Source organism: Triticum dicoccoides, chromosome 7A (genome assembly GCF_002162155.2).
Source record: "Triticum dicoccoides isolate Atlit2015 ecotype Zavitan chromosome 7A, WEW_v2.0, whole genome shotgun sequence".
Lineage (NCBI taxonomy): Eukaryota > Viridiplantae > Streptophyta > Magnoliopsida > Poales > Poaceae > Triticum > Triticum dicoccoides.
Window position 1 is genome coordinate 54,970,484 of NC_041392.1, and position 12,549 is coordinate 54,983,032.

Here is a 12,549-nt window from a genome sequence, read left to right on the forward strand (position 1 = left end):
ATAACTAGTTTATTTTTAGTATGAAAATTAATAGAACAAGTTTATTTTTATTAAGAAAATTTAGGTATATGAGATTTGATGATCTAATCAAAATATTATTATATAGAACTACCTACTTTATTTTAGTAAGAAATTAATAGAACTAGTTTATTTTTAGTAAATGCTTAGTTGAATTAATAGAACTAGTTTATTTAGTTGAATTAATAGAACTAGTAAGTGTTTAATGTTTCACCTATATATGAACATATGTTAGATATTAATGTCAAATGTTAGATGAATTAGATATAAATTATATGTTAGATATATATTTAATTTAGTTATATGAGATTTCATTATCTAATTAACATTTTATTATATAGAACTAGCTACCTTATTTTTAGTAAGAAAATTAATAGAACTAGTTTAGTTGAATTAGTTGAATTAATTAGTTGAACTAGTTAGTTGAATTAGTTCAATTAATTAGGTATGTTTTTCGTAAGTGCTTAGTTGAATTAGTTCAATTAATTAGTTGAACTAGTTGAATTAACAGAATTAGTTGAATTAATAGAACTAATAAGTGTTTAATGTTTCACCTATGAACATAGGAATGTCGTCTAACGACGAACACGATTTCATTATGTGCGAATACTGCGAAGACCAGCGCGGCTTATGCGGCAGAAATTTTCTAGTTGATGATAGACGCTTCAGCATCAAGCTGGATGAGAACTTTGAAGTGGATACAGTAAGTCACAACGACAAATCTTTTTTCGTAATTAAGCATGACTTATGCTTCATTTGCTTCAACTTTTAATTTTAATTTTTCACTATTCTACTAGTGTATCCCCTGCCATGCAAGAATTTTTATCTTGGATAAGATAGGTTTCAGTCCTAACGAAACTATGGAGGTAAAAAGAGTTTACTTGAAGACCGGGCATGGTTATACCTTCAACGTCAAATTATACAATGCAGACACATACACCTATTTTGAATGCAAAACTTAGCAAGCACTATGCAAGGCTTATGCATTTGAGCCTGATATGGTTATCACCTTCGATATTCGTCCGGAAGATGATATTGAACACTACAAGAAATGTGTTAATACATGACGGATTTGCGGTGACAGATTTGGAAACCGTCATGGACAGACTGGTACAGCCCGCAAGCCCACCTAAGCCCGCCTGAAGCCCTAAACCATTCCCCGTATATAAAACCTAACCCTAGAGACACTCCCAATGTTTCTCCTCCTCTGCCGCTGCCCCCAGCTTGGCCCTCTCTAGTTAGCGACTTCCTGCCCTGCCCACACCGCATCACCGTAACCTCCTCCTTTGCACGACCGCCGTGCTGCTCCTGCCCGTCATCCAGCTCCTGCTCGTCCACCGGAACCAACCAGAGCACGCCTGGAAGTGGAGGAAATTCCCGTCCCTCTCTGTACTGGATCTGGATCGGCTCCCATGATTCTTCCTCCATCTGCTGGTAAGGACGCACTAGCACATCTACTATCTTTTGCAGCAAAGAATCGAACTAAATCCAATTCAGTTCAGGCGGACCTCTTACCTTTGCAAACTTTTGTGCTGATCCAGCATGGAGGTCAAACCCGACGACGGCTTGTCGGAGCGGAGTGGCCGTGCGGTGGCCTACGGCATGGCTCAGTAGAGGGAGCAGCACAACGGCATCGCCGTTTCCTTCCTCGTCCATGAGGTCTGATCTCCCGCCCGCCCCATACACCGAAACTCAAGATCCACTTGTTCTTGTTCTTTTTATTTTTTCTTTGGACTAATCTCATAGCTTCTTGGTCAGTTCGTCTTTTACCCCAAGATAATTTCCACGAATCAGTATCTTCATTGATTTTGGTCTGTGGCTACCTAATTCTACAGCTAGAATAGAATAGAACAGGTTGAGAGGATCATCTGAAACTGAGTAGGCAAACATTTCAGTCTAGGTTAGTCGGTGTCTTTGGAGCAAAATTGAATGCCCCCAAAAGAAATATCTGCACACAGGACAAAAAAATGGTATTTTGAAACATCTGAATAAAATTTCAATGCAACGAGAGCGCCATATCGGTAGACTGCTAGAGTTGTACTTGTTTTCATTTCTTGCCATTCGATTTGCTATTAATCTTACTTTCTCAATGTATAGATGTGCTTCACAAATGTTAAAAAATCTTGATGGTTAACACTTTAACTTAAGGAGATATTTCCATAAGCAAGTTTAGTTTCTTGCTGTGCTGGGTTCTATTAGCTTATTCTGAATCTGAACATGACATGACAAACCACTGAAACATGATCAGATTTTTTCCTGTGTGTATCTAACAAGTTTCTTTGATTGATTGGCATACATCTCACGCACACATACTGGATCGCAGCGGTGCGGCCAACCTCTGGCCTTTGCTTCTTCCTCCCTGATGGCGGCGTGGAACAACAGTGGGTTCCGCTAACCCCGACCGCGGCCTAACATGCATGGACTGAAGCGTTGGACATGCGCCCACTACTCGGCTCTGCATGTCTGGGTCATCTGAGATAAGTTATTCTGTCTCTTCCTTAAAGTGAGATCGTGTGCTTCTTTGATCCAGTTGTAGTAAGTTGTACAAGGCCTTAGCTGGTTTTTAGGGAGGAACTTTATCTCATGGCTGAAACTTGGGTAAAACTATGGGCATACAAAATATATCTTTGTTTTTGTTGCCTTACAAACATGGTTGTGAACGAACTGAATGTTGGAAACAACTGTATATCCATCCTCACTTATTCTGATATTTTTGGAAGTGAAAGGGAGTAAGATAGCGCAGAGAGCAGAGAGCACACCGGTTATGTTGGAAAAATTGGTCGAAGTTACAGTCCAGTATCTGGCATAAATATAGGACAACTAGAATGCCTAAATGCACACAACGTTGATGGTAAGACATGCTTGACAACTACCTAACACGATCAGATTATTCATTTCATAAATTTGGACAAAAGATAGTATTGCCTTCACAATGTCCACCAATGAATATCTTTGTGCATTTCTAGACCTTGAAGTTACATAAAAAAATCCAATTTATCTTCTTGCTTGTGTCCTGGAAGGTTTCAGCATCTGTACCTATATCAGTGATTACTTTTACATGTGTTCTGATTCAGCTTGTACCTTCATTAACGTGAAGTAATTTTTAAGATATATATAGACTAAATTTGTAGTCTGATTCGTGCAAGCCTTGTTCCTACTGCTGCCACTTTGTATAAATATATACTGGTTCGTGCAAGCCTTGCTCCTACTTCAAATTTGTAGTCTGAACGTACCTATATATCCGTGCATCAGACTAAATTTGTAGTCTGATTCGTGAAGTGGGAGCAATGCGTCCTACTACTGCCACCTTGTATAAATATATACTGGTTCATTTCGTTTCATTATTGTTTTTCCTTATAAATAGTAGTACTATGTTGGTCAAGTGGGCAGCATATAAAATTGTTATGCACAGAAGTAACAGGATAATAAAATCAATGGGTTTATGACAGAAAAGCTTTTCTGTATATCCCGAATGAATATAAACGATGCATGATCATTTCAAGTTGCACTTCCCTATCTATTATTTCATTGTTTATCAAGTATTTTCAAGTTTCATAGTCCATTACATTACAAATTTTGATTTTTCATCTAATAAAAAATACATAGCTTAATGTTCCATGAATAAAACTAAGTGTGGGAGATCTCTCAAGGAAACTGTATCATATTCTTTGGTGAAATTTTCCATGCCATTTGAAGTTCACTTGGCAGGCAAGTATTGTTTACTATTTCTTAGCCCTTTGAGGTGTAGTTGCAACATAAACATTGCCGCTGCTCGTCGACCCGGATGACATAAACTTCAAATGTTCATGTGTCAACAAGTTTACACATCATGGGGGGATATTGTTTGTTAGTGATATGCCATTTCGTTGGCGGGTTTATATGGCCTCAACTACTGCTGCTATAGTACTTGGAGCTCTGTGATGTGTATTTTTTCACTTTGTCATTTGAATTTCATTTGACACACTTTTTTTGTCTTAATTTTAAGAAACCACATGTTTACTCTTGTTTTATACTCCATCTATAGGCACTATAAGATTTAGGAATTCTGGACATCATGTAATTCATTTTTTATTTTTGTTGCAATTTTCTTATTTCTACCATCCATTCATATCTCTAAATATCTAATATTTTTGTAAATATGCTAGGTAATATTGGATAGAGTGCTACTTGGTGCTGCCCATCACAATCATCCACAGCATGATAGTTGCCATCAAGAGCGTCGACGGCAAGAGCCTGAATAACAACAGACTCAATAGTTTATGTGCTCTGTTGATGTAAAATGGATTGTATTGGTTCATATATAACTCTGTTGTGTGGTATATTTTCTCAACCTATGTTGTATGTTATCATTTTGTAGAGGATATTTTTAAACTGCTATGCTGTAGATACGTACAGATGGATGTGATAAACTTTGTAATGTTTCACACCATGCAAATAATTTTTGTTGGGCCAAAATTGGCATTAGGATTTGTGTATCGCATTATGTTAAAAACATACTGGGTCAAACTTTGGCCAAAAGAAATGGGCTAATGGGCTCAAGCAAATTTAAACTGCCTTTTAAATTTTGCCTAAATCCATGACGGATTTCGTGACGAAAAATAGTATCCACGTAGGCAGCCACATCATTTGAAATAGTCAATTGAAAATCCTACGTGGCGTTAGTCCTTGACGGATTATTCCGTCACAAAGGCTTGGGCCTGGGCGGGCCTGGGGCAGATCCATGACGGCCAAGAACCGTCATGACTGGTACGATATTAAATGATGACGCGATATACATGACGGATTTCAAATCCGTCAAGGATGGACACCCATGACAGTTTTTCACTAATCTGTGACAGACTAGATCCATCATGTATTAACAGATTTCTTGTAGTGGAAGGTAATAGAGACATCTGGGTCGATGTGCAGACGCCTCCAGTTCTACCATTATGTGAGTTTCTCAACCATATTTATATCTTCGATATGAGATTATTTGAACCAGTTGAATAATTAATAGATCTCAATTTATATTGACAGCTTACTTCCAATCAAGCAAACATGTCCGGCGCTTGATAGACAGAACCGTCCATTGTCCCGGGGCTGAACTAAACTGCGACGAGACAAGTCATTATGTTTCATGGCTTGAGGATCTTGATGCTGTCAAGACAAATTTCTTTCCTGCACTTAGAAATGTTAGTACTCAAAACGTGCGACCAATCGTGTTCGTACTGAACTACGGTCACATATATTTAGGAAAGATGGTAAGATTTCTACTATTTCTCCTCAGTGCATCTTTTGCATACATTATTTTTTTAAGCTAAACTTCATTGCTAAGTATGTTACTATACGATGTTCTTTAACAGGGACTCCCGATGAATGTTGTGCCTTATTGGATCGAGACTAAAGGTACCATGAATATTGTTAGCTTACGGCCAAGATATCCTACAATGCACTTTAGTGCATTCGGGATTTCTAATAGCGAGGAATGCTTAATAGTAAAAGACTGGAGCAAAATTGTGAACGATCACAGAGAAGTACTAGGGGGCAGCAATTAGAAGCGCAACCCACGATTAGGAGACATGTTCATCTGCATGCTCCAATATGATGAATCAGCAAAGCTATACATGTTCTATGCTATTCTACACGAGAGAGCAGCAGGAGTGATTAATTAGCTAGTTCATGCTCTTAGTACTTGTCCTCGCATGTCCGTGTTCTTCGTCCTGAACTTAATCTCAAAGAGTGATTTGCTTTTGTGGTGTTATGAACGCTTATAATATCATTACCATGTTGAACTCGATGATATCTTTGTTATTGAAACCGTTGGTGATGATATATATGATGCAAGAGTTTTTATATTAATATGATGATGATGATGATGAGTTATTATATCATTTATGAAAGAAACTGCATATTAGTTTCAACTGGATGGATTCTAGCTAAGTGATCAAGTATATGCCATATCCATATTACCTCGATCACTTAAGTAGGTGATCAAGTATATATAATATGGATATGACATATACTTGATGACTTAGTTAGGATCCACGCATCCAGTAAAACTAATCTGTGGTATATTCACCTAATGATTTAACAACTCATTATAATGTAAAACAATCACTAAATTAAATTGAAAACACAAAATTAAAGTAAAAATAAAAAATAAAACCAAAACACACCCAAACATTTAGTACCGGTTGGTGTTACCAACCGGTACTAATGTCCTACGCGCCCACGGAGCTGGCTCGTGCCACGTGGTTGCCCTTTAGCACCGGTTCGTGCTGAACGGTACTAAAGGGGGGGCCTTTAGTGCCTACAATTTAGTGCCGGTTACTGAACCGGCACTAAAGGGCCTTACGAACCGGTGCTATTGCTCGATTCTGCACTAGTGCATGTGAACTAAGTGCTTTTGTAATGAGTGCATGTGTAGAGAGAGTGCTGTGAGGGGTGTATGTGGTGCTGCATGTGGTCTGTCAGGGGTGTGGGGGTGCATTTCACGAGTTATACGCGGAAAGACACCACGGATCTTGACGACACGAGTCTTTTCCAGCGAACGGTGGGTCAAGCATCTGTATATCCCGGCTCCGGTTAAAAAAACTTTTTCGGCTGAAGGGCCTACACCAGCACCCCGCGTGGCACGCCAACTCCTGCCCCAAATATGGCCAGATGTGGCCTGAAGCAGCCCGCGCGTCTGAAGCTCCTCCTCCGGCCACCGTATGCCACTAGGGCTCAGGCGATCGTGAGCAGAACCAGGCTGGTAGCAGTCCCGCCCGAAGGGCCACCGCAGCGCCTGCCTACGCCTGCCGCGTACGCCAGCCACCAAGACCAACAACCTCGCGACACATATCAGCTCTCCACACCGCCACTACCAGCCGCCGCGCCCACCAAGCCCCACGTATCGGCTCGAGGAGGCTGCCTCGCGTCAGCCCACCCGAGGGATGGAAGGACGGGAGGGACTAACGCGTATAAACTAGCCACAGTGCATAGTGACATACACTAGTAATATACACATATTTCTAGGCTATATTACTACCTTCGCAGTGGGTGTCATGCAAAGCTTCATGGTGTCATGCAAAACTTCATTTATTAAGTTATAGACTCATAGTGCATCGGGACAGGTGATGTTACGGTAACTAGCTAAGTTACTCAAACTACCTCTCTCCTCATGATGTTACTGCTTAGTTGTACTTGATGTTACTGCTGAAGTTACTCCCACTGTGGCTAGTCTAAAAGAGAAACATCTTAATAATACAACTCCTTCGAGCGAGAATCAGTTAGAGAATAATAGAGAGATGATTTGGAGCCGTACTGTGCCACTTGGGCTTTGTCTTTCATATATACTACTCCTCCGTTCCTAAACATTTATCTTTCTAGAGATTTCAACAAGTGACTACACACAGAGCAAAATGAGTGAATCTACACTCTAAAATATGTCTATATACATAGGTATGTGGTAGTTCATTTAAAATCTCTAAAAAGACAAATATTTAGGAATGAAGAAAGTAGTACATGATTACAACTTGAAAATCAAGTCAGGATCACATGGGATCAATCTAACAGATTTTACAATCCCTAATATCACGGGTGCCGGTTAAACAAGGCACAAGGTATTTACGTTAACAGAATCCAGACCTGTCTAAAATTTTCAAATTTTCTAGACGAAATTTCGTGGGACTTAAAGAGTAGTTACTATAAAAAAAATGGAGGAAGTATCTATTTCTGGTGAGATTAGGAATAAATTAGCTCCAGCTGAAAGCAACGGTTTTCTGCCCGCAGAACAAAAACTATAAAAAAACAATAATGCACCGATATAGGTGACCTGACTCCGCCTGTAATTTCCGTGGACATCCATCAATGCGAAACTATAATAAAAAACAATAATGCAACGATTTAGGTGCTCCATCCGCCGTCTGGAACCCTATAAATCCGTGGCCAAGTCGTCACAGGCATCAAACACGAAGATACCTTTATCAGACTACCACCTACAGCCTGCAAGTGGGCTTAAACATCGTCACATAATCTCACGAGCTCAGCTGTGGCAGACGGATCCGATGGTGATTAGCGAAATGGATGCTGCTCAGGTCGCAGCATACTTCAGGGGCAAGAATATCCTCATCACCGGCGCAACTGGGTTCCTTGGAAAAGGTGTGCCTCCCTCCAGCCCTCGATCCATACACCCATTTCTGTTTCAGAGTCTGCATGCACTGCGTGTGTGTCACTTGATGATGGTTTACGTGCTACATCTGAATAGTGCTCTTGGAGAAGATACTGAGGATCCAGCCTGATGTCACGAGGCTCTTCCTCTTGGTTCGAGCCACCGACGACGAATCGGCAAGGCAGAGGGTCCAGACTGAGGTAAAGTATTTCTAACAGTTCAACAAGCAAACCGAACATGGGAAAGTTTTAAGACATCTCAAGTTATATAAACACACAAAAAAACTGCAAACGGTGTTTCGTCGTCTGCAGGTAACAGGGAGGGAGATCTTCCAAGTTCTCAGAGAAAAGCATGGCAAGGGTTTTGAAGATTTCATCGAAGAGAAGGTTTGCCCTTTGGCAGGAGACGTCATGTATGAGGATTTTGGACTAGACACTGCCAAGCTGAAAGAAGTGTCCAAGGTTGTAGACATCATCGTGAACGGAGCTGCGACTACGAATTTCTATGAAAGGTTAATAACTGTGAAGTGAAAGCATACATTTCGTTACCAATAAAAGAAAATTTTGAAAACATCCCTTTTAGATACTTGATCAAAGAGCGTTGCGGTTTGCAGATACGACGTATCGTTCGACACCAACGTCTTGGGAGCGAAGCAGATCTGTGCATTAGCAAACAAGTGCACCAAACTAAAAATGCTGCTCCACGTTTCAACTGGTGCGAAAAAGAGGATTATATTACTTGTATATATTTTTCAATGAATTATTACTCTGAAATTCTGACAAGTGATTAACTGACTTGAACAGCCTACGTATGTGGTGAACAAGAGGGACTAATACTAGAGAAACCATTCATGATGGGGGACACACTACGGGAAGGCACACACTTAGACATTGAATCTGAGCTAAATCTGATCAAACATACCCAGATGGAACTGAAAGCTAACTGTGCTACTGACAAGGCTGAGAGGAAAACCATGAAGGAACTTGGCCTCAAGAGGTTAGAAACAAAACATAAATGATTAATTGTGCATGTGTACATCTTTCTGCAACAGTAGTAACACGTCTCCCTGTTACACATGAATCAAGAGCGAGGCATTTCGGGTGGCCAAATACCTATGTGTTCACCAAGGCAATGGGCGAGATGCTGCTGGGGCACCTGCGAGGCGACCTTCCGGTCGTCGTCATCCGGCCGAGCATCATAACCAGCATCCTCAAGGAGCCATTGCCTGGATGGATGGAAGGAGTCAGGTAATGGAATTAAAAAAATTGTGTCTATATCTTGTTTGTTCAGTTTCTGGTGACATTAGCTTACATTTTTCTTCTTCAGGACTATCGACTCGGTTTTCTTGGGTTACGCCAAGCAAGCCTTGAAATTCTTTCTAGTAGACCCCAATACCATAATGGACGTGGTGAGTTTGCATCCTCACATTGAAAACTTTAAAAGAGATACTCCCCCGTTCCTAAATACAAGTCTTTTTAGAGATTTCAATATGGACTACATACGGGGTAAAATGAATGAATCTACACTCTAAATTACGTCTTTATACATCCGTATGTAGTCAATATTGAAATCTCTAAAAAGACTTAAATGAAGGGAGTAGAACTTACATACTTAGGACTCACTACTCACAAGACACAACCGAGTTTGGACAGATTCCGGGGGACATGGTGGTAAACTCTATGATGGTGGCCATGCTGGCGCACTCAGAGGAACAAGCACAGACCATCTACCATGTGACATCGTCCATGAGCAACCCGGCCTCCTACACGACTCTCCGTGAGTCGGCCCACCGCTACTTCGTAGACAACCCGCCGCGAGGGGAGAACGGCGAGCCCATCCAGCTGAAAGAGATGCGCTTCTTTAGCACAGTTGCAAGGCTCCGCATGTACATGGTCATCAAGTACAAGCTCCCTCTTGAGGTTCGGCCGATACTTAGATTTGAAATTGGAGTAATTTTTTTTTCGCAGATGAGACTGAGGCTAATGCGTTTGTCCTATGACTGAACTTCAATAGATCCTTCATCTGGTAAACGTAGGGCTATGTGGTGTTTTCTCAGGGCGCTACAACGAGCTCAGTGGAAAATACAGATTGGCCATGCATCTGATCGAGCTCTATGCGCCTTACACCTTATTCAAAGGGCGGTAAGAATCCTAGACGAAATGTTTTGCCCTTTTATTTTATCGAAGAGAGTTCTTTCTAAGACGATTTTCGGCCTTGATGTCGTGAAGCTTTGATGACATGAACCTTGAGAAGCTGAGGAAGGCCATGGAGCAATATAGTGATGGAGGAGAATACTACTTTGATTTCGATCCCAAGAAAATCAACTGGGACGACTATTTCTACATGGTTCACTTTCCTGGTGTGCTCAATTATTTGGCGTGAGAATTGAGTTTCATCCAACCAGCTAAATAACTATCTTTGAATGTATTGTTGTACTATTTGTTACACAACTCTCATGGGTGTGTTACCTTCGTTGAGATAGTTGTGTATGTTCCATATATATTTAAGATGCGCCACTAATAAAGCATGGGATCACAATTCAAAGTGGCGCGTCTGAGTGATCACATGGTGTGACTGTTTGCATGTTATGATCTTGCTGTCAACTTTGCTCTCAGGACATCTCCAACAGCCGTATGATCACCGTTGGTAAAACTGTCACATAGACTATTTTGATGACACGGCGTAAAATAAAAGAAGAGAGAGAATGAAATCGTATGATCCTGAAGCAACGCTCAATGCACAAGCTCCGAGACAAGCTTGTTCATTTCTTCAGCATTTAGTGGACCCGCCTGGATTTTAACATACGCTTAACATATCTCTCATATTAAAGAGCTTGTATGATGTCCTGTTCGCCCGCTGATGTGGACACTTTTACCAACGATTGAACATACAAACTATTACAAATGCTCTAGTGGTCTGTTTGGTTGCTGTCTTGTAGCAAAATCATGGGCCAAACTCTATCTGCAGGTTGTACTCTTTCTGGTGTGGTTTCAGGTTATCGGCCAAACGCTGCTTTGAAAGAGATGTACATGATCAGTCGATTTGTGACACAACATCAGGGCACGCTCAGACAAAAGAAAAGCTCAGGCACATTCCTCAAGGTTGCAACCAAACATCCCCGAAAGCCGTGCTTGGAATCTACTTCCTCTGTCTCATAATGTAGACGTCTTTTGATACTAGTGTAGTGTTAAAAAATATTTTACATTATGAAACAAAAGGAGTATGTTATTAATACAGATGTGTGTAACTTACACGTATACTGGTGGCTGAGCAAATTTCGGCTGGAAATAAAATGACGGGCTCAACGTGTATTTTTTAGAAGGGTATTTAAAAGGAAAATGGTGATCCAAACAGGGTCCAAGACTCTAGGCGGGCCATCTTGAATGGCACAACCTTTGTGTACAATGCACACGCTTAAAAGAGAGAACATTAAAAGGACCCACATAACTGTTACAACCTATAGTAGTATAGTGCAGACAGATATTAAGGGCATCTCCCACGTGGACTCTCAAACCGCTTGTATCTATTTGGACCACGCGGTTCAGACGTGTTTTACCATCCAACTCAATCCTGTATCAATCCGCTAGCCGTTCCGGACATCCTTTTTCCGGCAAAGCGGAAGCAAAACGGGGGTGGGCGGGGGTTGCGGACGTCCGGACCGCTACCACCCCCTGTTCCGACAACCCTAGCCCATCCAAAAACCTCTCCCTTACCCGTGAACTTTCCCGCAGGAAGTGCTCAGCACCGCTACAAGGCGTCAGCGCCGCATTCATGCCGGACCAGAGTAGATGCGACCTTTCACTGGAATCGACATTGAAGTGGCGTGCCGGCCGAGAGCGCCACACGTTGCATGTGCATTCTCTCACATCCGTCCGCCCGCCCGCCTACCTCCATAAAACTAGCATGTCTGCTGAGGAACCTACCCTGGCACCCCGAGCGCCGCAGGTCCTTCCTCATACCGGCCAGAGTCAAACACCCCGCCGGTTGGCGCTTGGCATCCGCCCGCTATTTAAATGTGGCTAGACGTCAGGCAACAACCACACCAGACCTCTGCTCTCGATCTCCTCTTTGCACCACACCTGCCATGGACTTGAGCTCCAAAGCTCTTTGGGGTGGCCTCTCAAAAGAAGGAACTCTCCGGCATCGCCTCAAACTCGAACAGAAGACGGAACTCTCCGGCATTGCAGCTGGCCGGGTGGCCTAGGGAGCCAGCCGGATACAGGCTGGCTTGCCGGCGAGCTCTCCGGAGGGCATCGACTCAGACGATCTAACACCACCGCCTCGCCGGTCCAGGCTAGCATCACCATGGGCAATGCTCAGGGACACTACACCGACATGGTGTTCGAGCGGGAGGTTGCGTTCCGGTAGGCGCATGCCGACCAGATGTACAACTAGCGCCT

The 12,549-nt window shown here is 42.0% G+C and overlaps 1 protein-coding gene across 1 annotated transcript; it reads left to right on the plus strand.

The window, feature by feature from the left end:
• Positions 1-7,955: 7,955 nt before the first annotated feature.
• Positions 7,956-10,693, plus strand: LOC119334392 (alcohol-forming fatty acyl-CoA reductase-like). Its single transcript, XM_037606969.1, has 10 exons — positions 7,956-8,139; positions 8,246-8,349; positions 8,461-8,660; positions 8,763-8,863; positions 8,953-9,145; positions 9,235-9,396; positions 9,476-9,557; positions 9,802-10,068; positions 10,163-10,290; positions 10,378-10,693. Exons 1-10 carry the CDS (start codon positions 8,046-8,048, stop codon positions 10,529-10,531), a joined length of 1,485 nt encoding a protein of 494 aa, XP_037462866.1. The 5' UTR covers positions 7,956-8,045; the 3' UTR covers positions 10,532-10,693.
• The last annotated feature ends 1,856 nt before the right edge of the window (positions 10,694-12,549 follow it).